We start from the raw sequence: 19294 nt of genomic DNA, 5'->3' as shown, positions 1-19294 counted from the left end.
CTCTGCTCTCCCTTCCTCTTCCTCTTTCCCTCCTCCTGACATCTCTCTCTCTCCAAAGGCACCTCCCTCCAGAGCCCTCCCGATTCCCCAATGTGTGCACACACACTTTTATATACTGTACTTTTACTGTACCTTTTCTGTGTTCAGATATAGTTAGCTACACAAAAGTTCTTCTTCTGTTAGAATTGCCTAAGGTATGTAGTACAGTAACATGCTGTACAGGTTTGCAGCCTTAGGAGCAATAGGCTATATATATATACCATGTAGTGTGGGGGGTGTGGTAGGCCATACCAGCTAGGTTTGTGTAAGAGTACTCTATGATACTTCTACAAAAATGAAAATGCCTAATGATTCATTTAGCAGAACATATCCCCATCATTAAGTGATACCTGACTGGACCTTCAAATAACTATTTTGTTCCCTGGCTCCCCATCACTGCTCCTTTTGACTCCAATTACACTTAAGCTTCATTGTTTGATATTGTCCCACTGATCACTGATGCTGTGCTCATTTTTTTAAAAACATTCTTTCTGTCCTTCATTTTGGATATTTGTTATATGCCTGCTGGTTCACTAATGTTTTCTTCTGTGGTGCCTAACATGCTGTTAATACCACCAGTGTATGTTGTTTTTAAAAATAATTCTTTATTATTAAAAGTATTACATCTGTCCCCTTTTCCCCCACTCACCCCCTCCAGCCCACCCCTGCCCCAGGCCTTCAGCACCCTATTGTCTGTGTCCATGGTCCATGCATATATGCATACAGGTCTTTGGTTGATTACCTCCCACCCACCTACCCTCCCCCCTGAGCTTCCACACTTTGTTCCATGCTTCCATGTCTCTGGATCCACTCTGTTCATCAGTTTATTTTGTTAGATTCCACATATGAGTGTGATCATGTGATACTTGTCTTTCTCTGACTGAATTATTTCACTTAGCATGATACCCTCCAGGTCCCTCCATGCTATTTCAAAGGGTAAGAGATCCTTCTTTACTGCTGCATAATATTCCCTGGTATAAATGTACCACAGCTTTTTTTATCCACTCATTTACTGATGGGCACTTGGGCTGTTTCCAGATCTTAGCTATTGTAAATTGTGCTGCTATGAACATAGGGGTGCATACATCCTTTCTGATTGATGCTTCGGGTTTCTTAGAATATATTCCTAGAAGTCCACCCAGTGTATTTTCATTTTATATATATTTTTCATCTCTGGAGATTTCATTTGGATCATTTTAAATAGCTTCTATTTCTTTCCTCACTGCAGCCTCTGGCCTATGCTAATTTAGTTATGCTACTAAGATGCCCCTTTAATACAATTCCTCATGTATTATGATGTCTTTCCACCCCTACTGGTGGGCAAAAGTATTCTCCAGCCCTGGGTGAATTTCCATAATGGTTTCCTCTCATGCATGTGTAGGTAAGTACTCAAAGACTAAAAAAGATTCCAGAGCTTTGTCCCCCAGGAACTCCGTCCCACAAATCTTAGCTACTTTGCCTCACCAAACTCCAATCTCTGTGTCCTCAACTTAGCTAGACCTCTGGGCTTTCCTTCGATTCCCCCTCCATTTTGCTGTGGCCTGGAAACTCCCTCTAGGTAGGAGGCAAGAGCAATCTTAAGTCATATTGTTTGTGTTCCTTCTTTCAGGATCTGTTGTTCAATGTCTGACTACTGTTTTACATACTTTCTCTGGTGCGCTATTTATTTAAGATGGGACGGTGTATCTATTTCCTCTATGGTAGCCAAAAGTGGAAGTTCAGATTATATTCTTGTTTCTAAAACTAATGTTTTATGTGAGCTTGAACCTTTGATTTCTCCAGGCTTCAGTTTCTACACGTATAAAATAATGTTCACTTACTCAGCAATTCTCAATGTCCCGGATATAGGCTGAACTGCTTTAGAATTCCTTTGTCACTGTGCTCTACACACATATCCCAGCAAAGTGTTACATTAACACTGTTGTATTTGGTAGGTTGTACACTAGAATCTTGTAACTGGTGATTTCATTTGTCATTTTATGTAGTGGGCATTTCTTATTTTTGAATAACAGTCCTGAATCTATGTGAACCGTATGGAACTGACCCTATCCCCAGCTCCAGGGGAGAGTATGTGACCTAGATCTAAGCCAATAAGCCCATTCTGTTCTCCTGGAACTAGAACTACCAGTTCAGAGAAGGGCATCCTATATAATAAAAGGCTAATATGCAAATCAACTGAACAGTGGAACGACCAGTGGCTATGACGTGCACTGACCACCAGGGAGCATACGCTCAATGCAGGAGCTGCCCCCTGGGGGTCAGTACGCTCCCACAGGGGGAGCGCAGCTCAGCCAGAAGCCAGGCTCACGGCTAGTGAGTGCAGCGGTGGTGACGGGAGCCTCTCCCGCCTTCGAGGCAGTGCTAAGGATGCCCGACTGCCGGCAGGGAGTGGGCTTAAGCCATCAGTCAGACATCCCCCAAGGGCTCCTGGACTGAAGAGGGCGCAGGCTGGGCTGAGGGACTCCCCTGAAAATCGTGCACTGGGCCTCTAGTGTAAGATAATTAAGTGAATGCCTGCCAGGCCCAGACCCTTTGCTCAAACAGTCTCTTATTGCAGCTGACTAGCATCTGCAGTACACAGAGCTGGAATCTCTACCAGCACCTTGTCAGCAGTAGGAGCCTGAAAATGAAGATGGAGCTTGGAGACAGAGTTCTGTTGGCATTATTAAGCTTCTGGGTCAACTAACACCAGACTTTTCCTATAACTTCCCTTTTGCCTCAGAGAGCATGGGTTTGGCTTTCCAGCACTTGAAATGGAAAGTCTCCTATCTGTTCCATCAAATGGTAAATATCAGTCATGGGTTCCAAATGGAGGATTTAAACAGACACACTGAAGCAATGTCATACAATTTTGGAAAAATGAGCTGTAATAACAGCCATCAAAGCAAAATCACATGCTTCCTAGAGATGGCTCTTCTCCTTATGAACAAGGGCACTATCCAAGCTTGTGAGGCAGAGCCGAAAGCAGTGATTAGGGTGTGGCACATGTGAGAGCTGGGACTCCAAAGGGAATTCTACAAAAGAGAAGGAGTGAGCCTGACAGTTTAGGCCCGATTTGGGCAAATCCATTCACACTGACAGCCAAAATGTCATTTCTAATACAGCAGACTGTAGGATATCACCTAACATAACAAGAAGCCTCTCATTCCCATGACCTAAAAGTGGATATATTATTTTCTTTTTAATTTTTACATCTGGATAACACTTTTAAAAACACACCCAAGTTCTATTTTTGCTCCTCAAAGAATATAAAATACAGAAAATAAGCAGTTGACTATGTTATCCAGAAGTGCGACACTACTGGGCTATTTCCCCTTCCTTTTCTAGCTTTCCTATTTTGTAACCAGGAGAATCTTAAGATAATTTAAGAAGAGTAAACCTGGGAAAGAAAACTACTGGTGTTTATCAGAAAAATAATTTGCGGTGGTTTTCCCAGATAACATCATTACTGTGGTAAAATATTTAAGAAAGAAAAACCAATATTTGCATATATTCTCTTTAATACATCTTTCTTAGACTTATATTCCGCTTCCTTTTTGTATATTGGTATCTCTCTTCCCTTTGGGCTCTTTGATGAAGGCAATGATATTTTTGTGTCATGTATTATTATATACAAATAATGAATGCTGACTAATGATAAGTATACTCAGATAATAGGAAACTTGGCAATATAAACAATAACTGAGGTAGGATATTATGACATGTACATATTTTTTAGGCACATGCTTTGGCAATCTTATTGAAGTTACAGTAGGCTTCAATCCTAAGTGAAGACTCTTTGTCCACTGAGGAATTTTGACATAGTGAGTCACAAAGACAATGAAGTATGATAGTATAATTTGTCAATTAAGGTTTTGAAAAATAGAGATATGAAATATTACATATGCATCTCTCCCATTAACTTACAGAATGAGCAGGATAGAATTAAGACTTACTCCTCAGTTAAATCTGGAAGGGGAGAATGGATATGTGATACAAGTAACTATAAAAGTACCAACATGTCCCAAATGTAAGAAAAAAAAAATCCTTGAGGGTTAGATTATTGTGTGGACACAAAAACTAAAGTATTAAAAAAACAGAATTTTGGAAGAAGTGACTTTCTGAAATTGTGTGTCCGTCTTAAGGTGTTTAAAAGTAGCAACCCTACATCTTAATTTCAAAGGCTGGCCTCAGATTTCTTCTTTGTTGTTGTTTTTTGTAATACTAGAGGGAGAGGGAGATAGAAACATTGATCAGCTGCCTCCTGCACACCTCCTGTTGGGGATATAGTCCAAAAGCTGGGCATGTGCCCTGACTGGGAATTGAACCGGTGATCTCCTGGTGCAGGCTTGCTTTTAATTATTTGGTTTTTAATTACATAAAAGAAATGGTACACTTAATATGTTTTACTAACAGCCACCTAGTGAGAAGGACAAATTTGTAAATCTCTCCCCAAATTTAAACTACTCGATAATCTTTTTAGTTTGTTTTTTAATTCCACTAACAGCCTCCAAGTAGAGAAAAACAAACTTCCAAATCTCTCTCCAAATTTTAAAGCAACAAAAGCAAAAACAGACATGCAGGCTCCGTGTAATGATACATTTTCTGCACAGCAAAGGAAATAATCATCAGCGTTAAAAGGCAACCTACTGCTGGATCACAAGGTAGCTATGTTTTTAATTTTCCGAGGAACTTCCATACTGTTTTCATAATTGCTATACCAATTTACATTTGCACCAACAGTATTCAAGGATTCCCTTCTCTCCACATCCTCATCAACACTTGGTATTTTTTGTCTTTTTTAAAAATAGCCATTCTAACAGCTGTGAGGTTGATTAGTGATATTGAGCATCTGCCACTATATAATCTTCTTTTGAGAAATGTCTATTCATGTCCTTTGCCCATTTTAAAATTGGGTTATTTGGTTTTTGCTACTGAGTTGTATGAGTTCCTTATATATTTTGGACATAAACCCCTTCCCTTATCGGATATATGGTTTGCCTGTATTTTCTCCTATTCCTTAAGTTTCCTTTTCGCTCTGTTGTTTCCTTTGCTGTACAAAGCTTTTTAGTTTGATATAGTCCCACCTGTCTTGTTTGCTGTTGTTGCTTGTGCTTTGGTGTCATCCAAAAACACATTGCCCAGGCCAGTGTCAAGAAGCTTCTTCCTGACGGGAGCGGGCTGGAAGAGGTCAATGGGGGAAAAAGGAGGACCTCTGTAATACTTTTAACAATAAAGATTTTTTTTAAAAAAAAGCTTTCTTCCTGTTTTCTTTCTTTTGTTCCAGGGCTTATATTTAAGTGTTTAATCCAACGCTGAACTGATTTTTTTGTATATGTTGTGAGATAAGGGACCAATTTCATTCTTTTGCATGTGGATATCTGGTTTTCCCCATATCATTAATTGAGGAGACTACTGTTCCCCATTTACTATTCTTGGCAATCTTGCTGAAGATGAGTTGACTGTAGATGCATGGACTTTTTTTTCTGGGCTTTCTGTTCTGTTCCATTGGTCCATATGTCTGCTTTAACACTTTTAATTACTATAGCTTTGTTCTTGCTTAAGATTGCTTTGGCTATTTGGGGTCTTTTGTGGTTCCATATGAATTTTAGGATTGTCTTTTCTATTTCTGTGAAGAATGTCACTGGGATTTTGATAAAAATTGCATTGAATTTGTAGATCACGTTGGGTATAGTGACCATATTAATGCTTCCAATCCATAAAATCATGGGTTTTTCTTGAGCTAAGTATAGCATCTTAAAATTCTCTAGTCCCATAAAATGTCTGTGAAGAAGCGTAAGCAACTATGTACCAACCAACAAGAAACTTGTGACATGTTTCTTTTTGGATTATTAATGGCAGGCAGTAACCTTCCCAATGATCTTAATAATCTAGATTTGCACTCGAGGGGTTATAGCCAGTTCCCCAGCCAGAGTTACGAATATAAGGATAGACAGGGTTGAGGGCCGCAGTGCTGCGGGGTAGCATGGAGACCTGGATGAAAGTGCATTCTGAGTCTTTGTGGTCCTCCTCAGCAGCAGAGGCAGACTAGTGCGTGTTCATTACTTTTGGCTTCCACACATCTGCTAAGTATTCTATCCGAGAGCAACAGAAACACAATGCCCACAGAGACATTATAGATGATCTTACCCAATCAGCCTTCTACAAGTCTGACTGCCCTAGGCAGAAATAATCCCCATCTGCACTAATCTTTATTTTTATCTTTTCTTGCAAGATACCCACATTACGAATCAGGAGTAGTGCCTGTGTATACACACACACACATAACTATTGGGAGGAAAACATCATTCCTTTGAAATGTTAATTTGGGGCACTCATGTTTATATACATAGGAGAAGCAAAGATGAGTGACCTTATTGCTGAAGCTTAACAATGGGACAGTCCAGGTTGCCTTTTCTATTTTGTCATATTACACTTAATTCAAAACAACACTGAAATTTCTAAGCACTTAACACAGATACTCTCATCAAATATAAGATAACATGATATTTGGGGTTTTATTTCATTTAAAAAATTCACATCAATTTGATTTTTTAAAACCATTTAGAACAACACAGGTCTTAAGATTAGAAGAATCTACTTTTGTTTTGAAATTTCCAGCTGCCATGAGATGTGGTTTCAAAATAACAACCACCACCATCACCAAGGTCCCCCATGTCATGTCATGTCATTTAATGGGTGCTTTTTGAGCATAGATAAGGCATTTTACTAGATGTGGGGGACAGGAGAAGGAAGATGGAGATAGGAGGAGGGGGGTTCAGTCTTTGAATCTGACACTTCACTGACTGCTAATATAACTAGTTTTAAAAAATATTCTTTCATATGTAGTTTATTTTTATTCTTTTAAAAATCAGTATTTTTATTCTTTTAAAAATCAGTATTAAAATCAGTTGGTTTCTATATGGGCCTTAATAAAATTTTAGTAATGGAAGACAATATATTAACAAATCAAATGCTTCTCATTATAATTGAATCAGAGAATTTTCAAGGTATAAAAGAACTTATAGATCACATAATTTAACTCTAAATTTCATGCTGCATCTAGCTGTTTATTTGTTGGTTCGTTTTGTAATCATTCTTAAATGTGAACCAAATGAAAACCACAGGGCTTGCATTTGTCTGTATCCTCAGAAGAAAAGGCCACTTTGAGCAGGAGTGCTGGTCATCCCTACCCCTCAGTTTCCAAACCACACAATGTCTGGTCTGTGCGCCAGGATTGACGGGTTCACTATTATTGCTTTATCCCAGTGGTCTTGAGTCAGTAATTTTACTAAATATTACAAGGTTCTGCACTTGGATAGAGTGTCAACTTGAGGACTGAAGGGTCCGGGGTTCAGTTCTGGTCAGGGGCACATGCCCAAGTTGCAGGCTCAATCCCCAGTAGGCGGCGTGCAGGAGGCAGCCTATCAATGACTCTCATCATTGATGTTTCTAGCCCTCCCTTCCACTCTAAAACAAATAAATAAATATTACATGGTTCATGTTAGAGTGTTTTAATTGCAGTATCAATTCACATCTCAGGATTCATTGCTTGCATATTATCTGGGCAACATTAAATCTATTATGTTACAATCTAATTTATATGCAGAATGCAAGTATCTGAAACTCTAAAACCAACCAGTCACCACTTCCAGACTATCTTCAAGATTTTTAAGTATCTACTCACTAAAGTTCTTCATGCTGTTTGCTTTTTAATTGTTTAATTTGCCTAAGTAGCCAGGTTTCTGGTGGTGGTGTAATCATATGCAATCTTGATTTTATTTTATAGAACTATCTGAATTAAACATACCAAGTGAAACATAGAATACTTTAATTTGGAGGGAGTAAAAGAAATATGGAGGATTTCACTGTATTCTGTGAGGCAGGAAAATGCAACTGCTCTTACATAACTAAGCTGCCTGAGAGCTAAGAAAGAAGCAAGAACTGTCTTTGGCCCCCACAATCATGCCAGAGTTCTCCACTGCATCATGACCGCTATAACTGAGCAAGAAAACAGTCATGGTACGAATTTAGGGGTAATTTGTAATAACAAAAATAGTGACTACCACCATGTGCCCACACATTCCCAGCACTCACTTTTTCTGATGCAGAATCAGAGGCTTAGAGAGATGAAGTCATCTGCCAAGGTCATACAAATAATGAGCAAGCTCCTGAGGGCAAGCTGGGATGTAGCTATCATTCTATGCAGAGAGCCTCCTGCGTGGGTACACTCACTGCTGGTGGGGTGCCTGTGTCTTCCTTTTAATGTCAGAAGTTTCTTGTTTAGTTTAAGGTCTGCTCCAGAAATTAGCTTGCTCTCTTGTTCTTGTGTTAGGATGGGGGCAGTTCTTAGGAGAGGTTGATCCAGGAGACAGTTAAAATTATAAAGTTATGTTGACATCTTACAGATTAATCATTTTTTTAAAGTGGTACATTGATTTTTAAAATGATGACCCTCCCCCAAAAGAGATAATGATCTTTCTTGTGATCAATTCTTTGTCAAATCCTTATTAAGTAACAATAAGGGGGCAAAAGACCATGTTACATAACACAGCAAAATGGGAAGTGTTCCTGTTTTGTTTCTATTCCCTTAAAAAAACAAACACCTGTCTGGAGTTAGGCCCAGTTGATTTTTTTTTTTTTTTTTTGGATTTCACCAAAGGTATAAGACACTCTTGGCTTCACGCTCTGAAATAAGGTTTGGCAGCTGTTCACCACAGAGCAACATTACATAACAAGGCAGTTCAAGAAGCAAAAAAGAAAACCACATTGAAATGAGGCTTTAGTGAGTGGGCTTGTGGTGAGGCAGAATACACTTTACCAACACAGGAAACAATCAATGGCAAGGCTGCGTGAACAATTATTATGTAAATGCTCAGGGTTTTTCCCACAATAAATCTCCGCACTGTATACACTTACATATCACAGCAGTGACCTTCTAAGTGAACGTTTGTGTGGGAGAGAACTGCTGCCAGAGTCTGGATTCTTTTGGGGATGTTCTTGGAAGCCAAGTATGGACCCCCCCTCCACACACACTCTTTAATGATGCCACCCTACAGAAACAGTTTTAAATAACAAAGACCAATTTTAATGGAAAGAGTCAAGTTCTGAGACTTCTGACCTTATTAGCAGCTCTAAAAAATATGTAATGCAACTCACTATCTCACACAAGTTCTTTCCTGAGTATGTTTGTTTGTTTTTTAAACAGTATGCTCAAGCTGCTTTTAATTTTTTAGGTCCAGAGAAGAAAGCAGGCTTCTGCTTTTTCTTTTTTTCTTTAAGACAAATATCTTTAAAACAGTTTGAGTACCAAGCTAAGAGTCACAATTGGCCCCAGAGTCAGCACTTTCAGGCTGTACAAAATTTCCTCATTAAAGCCATGTGCTAAATTAAAATAGAGAAATTACTGGAAATGCAACCAAAATATAGAGAATATTTTCTTGCTCATGCAAATCCTTGAAAAGACCTACTCTTTGTCTTTAACCAATACTGACAGAAAGCATGTACAATGAACTTGACTTAGCACTGAAATGGATCCTTAATAGGTCAATCTGTTCTTGCTGAACACACCAGAGGGTACATCTTTGGAAATATTGTATATTTTAAAATCTCAGCTATTTCTAAATAGTATGCTTAGTTTCCTGCTTAAGAACTATTGTCATTTAGGTTCCTAAGCATGAAACAACACATAAACTTTGTATTTGCAAAAGGATTTATTTGGGATCATTTTCCTGATCAATATCCTGTAAGAACAAGTTCTATATCATGCAAGAAGAAACTGAGGCCTAGTAACCTGTATGTGCTATTTAGGTTCATAAATGGAAGATGTGGTTGAGACCTGATACACATACTAAATGGTCTCAGTTTCATTTTAAATCAAAGATACTGGCTGAAAGGCAAGGCCTTAAGATTAAAGGAGAAGAAAATGCTATTTGGTTTATCTTGAAATATTAGCAATCTTTACATATCCCATACATTCTGGAATTTATCCTGTATCCCCAAATGGTCTGAATATCATAAAAGTCTATTCCTCACTATGAAAAAAACAGCATATTCGGAGTTTTGTATTTAGCATTTAAGTAAAATAAATGCTGGTGTTATAAATCAGGATGAATGGCAAATTTGGAATAAAGTTTCTAACTACAGATAATGGTGCATTATATCTGCTGAATAAATTAATAAACAAATGGAAGAATGGGGTTTCCAGCTTTATCATCTTTTGAAACTATACACTCCCAACATCAAAACTATGAAATTTTCCCAACCTAAAAATATTTATGTCTCAAGAACTTCAGCTTAAAGTTGTTTAACTACTGGGAAGTTACTATAGAAATGCCAGTGCATCCATTCATCCAGTAAGTGTATCTGGGTCTCATGCATGGCCTCACACTGTATGTCCTTCAAATTAGGTTGCAAAGGACTGAACTTCAAGTCCGAATGTCACGCTATAAGTAGAAGCAAGATCTACACACAGCTTGAATCACACATATCATTTTGATGAAAGATGATTAAAGTATAGTTGGTAAAACACATTAACAATAATTTAGAACTACACATACACAAGGTGAAAACAAATACTCAGAAATTAAAGAGAAGCTGCTCGTGTCAGCAGCATCAACATTCCCATGGTGGTCAGTCTCCTTACATCACGGCCAATTAACTAACGGAGGAGGAAAGACAGAAACTATGGGAAATGCAGACCATCTGCTCAATCCAGATGCAACAGCACATGACTTTTTTAATGACTCTTATAGCCAAAGCTTTTTACCACAAACGAATAGAGATAAGATCTAATCCTCTCACAGAAAACCCAAAAAAAGATAGTTAGACATATTTATATCACAAATAAAAATAACGCCAAAATCATTAAATGAGACCTTTCAAATATCAGTCAATACTTTTACCACTGAAACACACAGATTAAACAGAATACTAAATCAGCATTAGAGAAAGCGGGGTTGGATTCTATTAGTTTTTTTTTTTCTGTTTAAAAGCATAACACATCTTCATTCTTAAAATAGCAAGAACGTTTTAGTTCAGTCATCCTAGTGTTAAAAAAACATCAGCAGATATTCCTTTAATATTGTGTAATTCAAATAACGTGCATTTTCTTTCTTATAAGAAAAGGTTAAAAATATTCTTACCTTGAAATTGTGAACCTTTTCATATTTTGGAATTTGCTCGTTTTCTTTCAGAGTTGCTCTTCTAACAAGTGATGTCAACTGTGAATAAGCAAAGAGTTTCAGAGGTTGCCAGATTGTCACAGACGACTTTTGAGAACCCAGTTTCATTCCCAAGGCTGCTATCAATAAATCTTGCTGACGGCCCTCTTGTTTTGATTTGCGAGCTGCAGCTCTGTTAGTTTTCCTACCCGACCAAGACTCTTTGGATGGCATTTTTGGAATTCACAGGAAAGAAATAAAACCTATATTAATCTATGTCTGTCGATGGACTCTATTCAGCTAACAAATGAGCATTCTGCCAGCCAGCACAGAACCCTAACCTACAGAGAGCTGCAGAGAAACATCACAGAGAGGTGGAGGAGGATGATGAAGCACTTCTTAAAAAGAGGTCGACTAACCAGAAAAATTCTTCTTTCTTCCTCTTTTTTTTTTTAAAGGGCTCTATATTTAAGCTTCTGAAAACTTGAGTCTGAACAGAAAGAGTCGATGCTAACATACGAAACATTCAGCATCTCTGTCCCTTTTTAAAAGCCATCCAATTTTGACAAATGGTACATTTCTAAAAGCTTTCTTCCCTACTGAATATATTAACGTCCATTCTGAATGAAAGATGCCTACATACTGCCTGCAATCAGTTTCTAGAAACAGATACTCTGTGCAACCCTGAACAGAGGGTGGGGGAGGGGAGGGATTTGACAAGGAAGGCTGGATTAGACTGGTCACAGTAAGAAAGGAGATAACCAATGAAAATCAAGCAACAGTATTTAAGTTTTGTATTCCTCAACTCACTCTGTTTCTCCCTCCTCTCATGCAAGATTTTCTTGCTTGCTCAACGAAAACAAAACAAAACAAAAAAAACCCACAGTGGGAAGACAATGAGCAATTACTGAGTCATACCTCATTACAAAATGGAATATATTGTTACCTATTGAAAGCAAAAAAAAATTAACACGCAGCAATCAGGTTTTAAAAAGAATGCACCACTGCCAGGTAAATGCTTTCCATATCCTTCTTTGTGCATATAGACTGAGGTTAGTTAACTAAAACCAAATTTTACTGAAGATGAGAAAAAGCTGACAAATATTTTGATAAAAAAGGAGTTTAACTAGGTATCATACTATTTTCACGTAAAACAAGGAGCATGCATATAATATTGTTAGCACCCTGAAGTGGTGAGTTTTGTCTCCTTACTATGAGTGCTTCTGCTGTTGGTCTACACTTAAATAGATCTAACCATATGTTTATCCTTAGTCTCAACATTCATTATTCAAAGAACTTGAGGCCAGGTCACAATGGGATGTAGTGTAACTGTGCTTATAGGAAGGACCCTTGGATGTTTGCTGATGTAGAACTGGGGGTGCTCATGGATTGGAAAAATTAATATTGTTAAAATGCCCATACTACCCAAAGCAATCTATAGATTCAATGCAATCCCTATCAAAATACCAATGGCATTTTTCACAGAACTAGAACAATTAATCCTAATATTTATATGGAACTACAAAAGACCCTGAATAGCTAAAGCAATCTTGAGAAAAAAGAACAAAACTGGAGGTTACATGCTCCCCGATTTCAATCTATACTACAAAGCTATAGTAATCAAAGCAGTATGATACTGATACAAAAACAGGCAAATAGGTTAATGAAATGGAAGAGAGAGTTTAGAAATAAACCCGTGCGTATATGGTCAACTAATCTGTAACAAAGGAGGCAAGAATATACAATGGGGAAAAGACAGTCTCTTCAATAAATGGTGCTGGGAAAACTGGACAGATACATGCAAAAAGAAAAGAAAACGAAATTAGGCCAGAGAAGAACCAAGATGGCAGCATAGGTAAACACCTGTACTTGCTGCCTCCCACAACCATATCAAAATTACAACTAAAATACAAAACAACTATCATCCAGAACCGTGGGAAACCTGGCTGAGTGGAAGTACCACAACTAGAGAGGTAAAGACGAAAGCGCATTGAGACTGGTAGGAGGTGCGGAGGTGCAGAACGAGCTGGCACCCGGGTGTGCCGCTTTTTTAATGGGGAGGGAGATATAAGCTCCCACTTGCTCTGAGCTCCAGTGCTGGGTGAGACTTTGGGGGACCCAGACACATACGGGGAGAAACTGGACTGTCTGGCATCAGGCAGGAATGCAGGGGTGGCTTTCTTCCAGATGGAGGTGCGCAATGGTCATTGTTCTTGCACCGGGACCTCCCCTGTGCAGGGCTGACTGGCAGCCATTGCTATTTGCTCTGCCCTGGAGATTCCCTGAGACCCCACCCCACTCAATTTACAACCCCACCCAAGCTGTGTGCAGCGGCTTTTGCATATGAAGGGCCTGTCCTTTCCTAGCCTAAAACCTGTCAAACTGCATCTGGGTCAGGGAGCCCCAAAGCTATCTAAAGAAGGCCCAAGGCCAGCAGCCTGCCTTGCCTCCCAGCTGGACCTCGTCTGGGCACTTCCAAACCCCATACAAAGAGGAGGAATCTGCTGATCTTTCTGTAGCTCCTGCTGGGTGGCCCCAGGCAGTGGATGACTTTGCACCTTCTTTGAGATCCAAGAGCCAGTTTACCCAGTGGTCAGTGTGAGACCATAACCGATTACAACTCTTCACTTCCATAAGTGACACACTCAAGGGACAGACTCAGTGAGCACCAAAGCCCCACTGAAGCAAGTCCTGCCCCATAAGGGTGTCTCCTGCACAGCAGCTCTTCCACTGTAGACACGGCTGGTCCTCACAGTCAATTGGCCTGGAGGTCAATTCCTCCCAGTGATACCAACAGCAATCAAGGCTTAACTACAACAAGACTGTGCACACAGCCCACAAAGGGGTGCACCAAGAGTGTCCACCTCAGGTGACTGGGGAGGCTGAGCCACTGGGCCTATAGGATACCTACTACACAAGACCACTCTATCAACTCAAGGAGACTTAGCAGCTACCCAATACATAGAAACAAACACAGGGAAGCAGCCAAAATGCGGAGACAAAGAAATGTGTCAGAAATGGAAGAAAGCAAACTACTGGATATGGAGTTCAAAACACAGTTATAAGGTTACTCAAGAATCTTCTAGAAACCTCAGAGGAACTTAGTGAGACCTTCAAGGATCTTAGTGAGAACGCCAAAAAAAAAAATGTAAAAGGATCAGTCAGAAATTAAGCATACACTGACTGAAATAAAGAATAATATACAGAGATCCAACAGTAGAGTAGAGGATCCTAAGAATCAAGTAAAATATTTGAAATACGAGGAAGCAATAAACATCCAACTGGAAAAGCAAAAAGAAAAAAGAATCCAAAAATATGAAGATATTGTAAGGAGCCTCTAGGACAACTTCAAGTGTACCAACATCCGAATTATGGGGGTGCCAGAAGAAGAAAGAGAGCAAGATATTGAAAACCTATTTGAAGAAATAATGACAGAAAACTTCCCCTACCTGGTGAAAGAAATAGACTTACAAGTCCAGGAAGCGTAGAGAACCCCAAACAAGAGGAATCCAAAGAGGACCACACCAAGACACATCATAATTAAAATGTCAAGGGCAAAAGACAAAGAATCTTAAAAGCAGTAAGAGAAAAACAGTTAGTTACCTACAAGGGAGTACCCATATGACTGTCAGCTGATTTCTCAACAGAAATTATGCAGGCAAGAAATATTCAAAGTGATGAATAGCAAGAACTACAACTCTTGCTACAATGAATAGCAAGAGTAATCTACAATCAAGATTACCCAGCAAAGCTATCATTTAGAATTGAAGGTCAGATAAAGAGCTTCACAGACAAGAAAAAGCTAAAGGCGTTCATCACCACCAAATCAGTATTATATAAAATGCTGAAGGGTATTCTTTAAGAAGAGGAAGAAGAAGAAAAAGGTAAAGATAAAAAATTATGAACAACCAAGTGACAACAAATACATATCTATCAATAAGTGAATCTAAAAATCAAATGAAGAAAAAATCTGATGAACAGAATAAACTGGTAAATGTAATAGAATCAGGGGCATGGAAATGGAGTGGACTGACAATTCTTGGTGGGGGAGGAGGTGCGGGAAGAGATGGGACAAAGATCTTATATACATGTATGCAATACCTATGGACGTGGACAGTGGGGTGCCGAGAGTCTGGTGTGGGGTGGGAACTGGGTGGAGGGGAGCTATGGGGGGAAAAAAGAGGAACATCTGTAATAATCTGAACAATAAAGATTTAAAAAAGAAAGAAATTAGGCCACTATATACAAATATAAACTCAAAATGGATTAAAGATTTAAATGTAAGACCTGAAACCATAAAACTCCTATTAAAAAAAAAAAACAACAGGCAGCAAACTCTTTGACATTGGTCTTAGTGATTTTTAAAATATATTTTTATTGATTTCAGAGAGGAAGGGAGAGAGAGATAGAAACATCAATGATGAGAAAGAATCATTGATCAGCTGCCTCCTGCACGCTCCACACTGGGCATTGAGCCCACAACCCAGGCATGTGCCCTTGACCAGAACCCTTCAGCCCGCAAGCCAGCACTCTATCCACTGAGCCAAACCACAGCTAGGGCAGTGATATTTTTTTAATGTCTCCTTAGGCCAAGGTAACAAAAACAAAAATAAATGACACTACATCTGACTAAAAAGCTATTATACAGTGAAAGAAACCATCAACAGAATGAAAAGGCAATCTACTGAATGGGAGAAGATATTTGCAAATGATATCTGTTATGGGTTTAATATCTAAAATGTATTTAAAATCTATAAAATTCAATATAAAAAAACTAATTCCATTAAAAATGGGCAGAGGACCTGAATAGATATTTAAAGACAAATAGATGGCCAACAGACACATGAAAAGATGTTCAATAGGAAACAACAATCAACAGGAAAATGCAAATCAAAACCACAATGAGATATCACCTCCCACCTGTCAAAATGGCTGTTATCAAAAGACAACAAACAAGTGTTTGCAAGGATGTGGAGAACATCCTTGTGCACTGTTGGGATTGTAAACCAGTGCAACCACTACAGAAAACAGTATGTAATTTCCCAAAACATAAGAAATAAGACTAATGTTCCACCCAGCAATTCTACTTCTGGGTAGTTATCTGAAGAAAATGGAAACAATAATTAAAAAGACAATATGTTCCCCTATGTTCATTGCAGCATTGTTTAAAATAGCCAAGATCTGGAAGCAACCTATGTATCTACTGATAGATAAATGGATAAAGATGATTGGGGATGGGGGGTGGGGAGGGAATAGGGTGTCCCCCAAAATATATATACACACTTTAACAGCTGATAGCTCAACTGATGTTTCTTTCTTTTCAGATTTAACCCACTGCAATTAATAATTATTGTAATAATTATTCAAAGTGTGTATATACATTTTTGGGACACCCATATGTATATGTATGATGGAATATTGCTCAACCATAAAAAAGAATTCATTGTGCCATTTGCGACAACATGGATGGACTTAAAGAGTATTATGTTAAATGAAATAAGTTAAACAGACAAGACAAATACTGTATGATTTCACTTATATGTGCGATCTAAAAAAACAAACAAAAAACAAATGAACAAGACAAAACAGAAACAAAGTCACAGATACAGAGAAGAAACTGATGGTTGCCAAAGGGGAGGGTGGTGAGATGATGGGCAGAAAAGGAGCAGGGGATTAAGAAGTACAAACTTCCAGGTATAAAATATCATGAGGATATAATGTACAGAATAAGGAATATAGTCAATAACAAGTATGGTGACAGATGGTTACTAGATGCATGTGGTGATCACTTCATAAGGTACTAGTATATAAATGTTGAATCACTGTTGTATATCTGAAACTAATATAACATTGTATGTCAAGTATAATTAAAAATAAATTAAAACTAAATCATTAAAAATAGTTTTTTTGAAATAATTTTTTAAATAAAGAAAGTGGGGTAGCTGGGTAATAGACACAAAGCCTCCTCCATTTAATAAAAAAACCTATACTAAGGTGCTACAAGAAGCTTGTTTTCTCATACTGGTTCCCTAACCATCTCCCATCTGTTTCCTCATACTATGTAATTAAATTTAACCCATTATGATTCTAATAATCACTGTATTTAGAGAAGCTAAAACTCTACATTTATATGAATTCAGTCCATTTGCTTACTGCAAACAATTTACCTCTAATTTCATAATCTGTAGAAGTTATGTGCCCAATGCAGATTCTCATTTAATTAGGGCATAAAGTGGTACTTAAACCATGCCAAATACTGGATATATTGAATAAATTATTTTCTCAACATCCCCCCAACTTTTTTATTTACTTGAGTCTATATAGTCCCTTCTTTTAAAATGGTTTGTTCTATTAAAAACAATTCTAAATAACTAAAGGCAGAGATTAATATTTATATCTACAGATATTTCATTTCCATAAATTTATACTCTTATGTGATTAATAAGAGACAAAAAGTGCTCCCGTTCCAAGAGGAAATACAATGGAAAAATTTTTCCTTGCCTAACCTAAATTACTCTTCAGCTTAGACCTAGATGCTCATGTGATGACTAAAAATATAAAGGCCAACCGATTCTCCAGTCATGTACAACCTAAAGTGGAGTTACCTGATTCCCAGTAGGCACCAGATAAAAACAGACTCCAAAGGCAATTTTAACAGTAATTTTTTCCCCACAGTGTTTAACACAACATTTAAGCTACAAAGCTAAAGAAAACAATCATTCATATGATCCAGGTAGCTTTCTTTTTCTTTTTTTTTCTGAGTATTTCTGATCTAGGGCCCAGTATTTCAGCTGTAAGAAACTAAAAGCACACAAATATTAGTGGTAGTCATCCAGAAAATTCATGGTAGGTAAAAGTGAACATTTGTCATTGAGAGGCAAAGTCTGTTGTAGGTTCTGCTGAGTCACACTGTCCTTCCTGAACACTTTTTCTACCTAATCAAGAAAAACTGAATTAACTACAACTTGGGCAGATACCTAGGGTAGGTAAGGAGATAAAGAGCAACTTCAGTAAAAGTGCTTGGCTACCCTCAAATGGCTGGGGTTTGGTCACCATTATGCCTTCAATAACTGCAACTGCATTTCTGCATTAATTTTGCTGAAGAGCTCAAGTCCTAAGAGCCACTAACTCAAATTCAGAACCAACATTAATGTTCTGGTGTTCCAGACAAATGTATACCACTCATCCATATATATGTATTAGAGTTATAATACCTTTTAATTTTGGTTATTATTTGATTATTAAGTACTTATGACCCAGGCACCCAGTTAAACACTTTACATGTAGAATCCCATTAAGTCCACAGAAAATGCCTCTGAGGTATATATTTTATCCTCATTTTATAGTTGAAAGAACCTAGGCCTACAGAAGTTAACTTCCCAAAATTGCATAGCTAGTAGGCAGTGGACAAGAGCTGGGCTCTTCAACACTATGCTATCTCCAAATGAGGAACCTGGAGTTTGAGGGTAGTTGTTTTCTTCTCTCTGTTCTATTCAAGGTGATTTCTCTAGTTATTTTCTTTTCAGTTTTGAAGAGTAGCAATGGATGGTAAATCAGAGCAAATAACAAATAACAGTGGATGGTAAGAAAAGTGATTGTAACTAAGATCTCTAGATCTCAAGTTTAGCACTCAGTACATGCAGTAGTAGACAATGCAGCCCTCTAAGCTTCATTCAAATACTCCCTCCTCCATGAAGCCTTTGATGACTTGTACCAATTAGATGTGATCGTGCCCATCAGTGAACCTCAGAGCCCTTCACTTGCACATTTATTATGAGACATCACACTCTACCTCATATCACAGTGAAACTGTGTATCTATACTAATAGAGGAATGTGCAAAATGTCCGGGATGCCATCACAGTAACAGTAACGACCAAACAGCAGGCTGCATGGGGCAACAGGGCCGGCAGGGGGGTGAGAGACGACCAAACGACTGAACAGCAGGCTGCGTGGGGTGACCAGGCTGGTGGGGGGGGGGCAGTTGGGAGCAACCAGGCTGGTAGGGGGGGCAGTAAGGGGCAACCAGGCTGGTGGGGGGTCAGTTGGGGGTGACCAGGCTGGCAGGGGGGCAGTTGGGAGCAACCAGGATGGTAGGGGGGGCAGTAAGGAGTG

At 38.5% G+C, this 19294-nt stretch overlaps 1 protein-coding gene across 5 annotated transcripts in view; it reads right to left on the bottom strand.

The window, feature by feature from the left end:
* The window catches only part of CHN1 (chimerin 1), a 162978-nt gene that overhangs the window by 42771 nt on the left and 100913 nt on the right, over nucleotides 1–19294 (bottom strand). For 3 of the 5 annotated variants that reach the window (XM_079782394.1, XM_079782398.1, XM_079782395.1), the window contains one exon: nucleotides 11163–11240. In XM_079782394.1, coding sequence (XP_079638520.1) covers nucleotides 11163–11240 — 78 coding nt within the window. Of the gene's footprint in view, nucleotides 1–11162; nucleotides 11241–11525; nucleotides 11545–11599; nucleotides 11833–19294 lie in introns of those variants that run through there. The other 2 variants (XM_079782396.1, XM_079782397.1) reach the window with 2 other exon arrangements.

This window comes from Cnephaeus nilssonii (assembly GCF_951640355.1).
Source record: "Cnephaeus nilssonii genome assembly, chromosome: 10".
In the NCBI taxonomy this organism is placed as follows: Eukaryota; Metazoa; Chordata; class Mammalia; order Chiroptera; family Vespertilionidae; genus Cnephaeus; species Cnephaeus nilssonii.
This window is presented reverse-complemented; position numbering and strand designations above follow the sequence as displayed.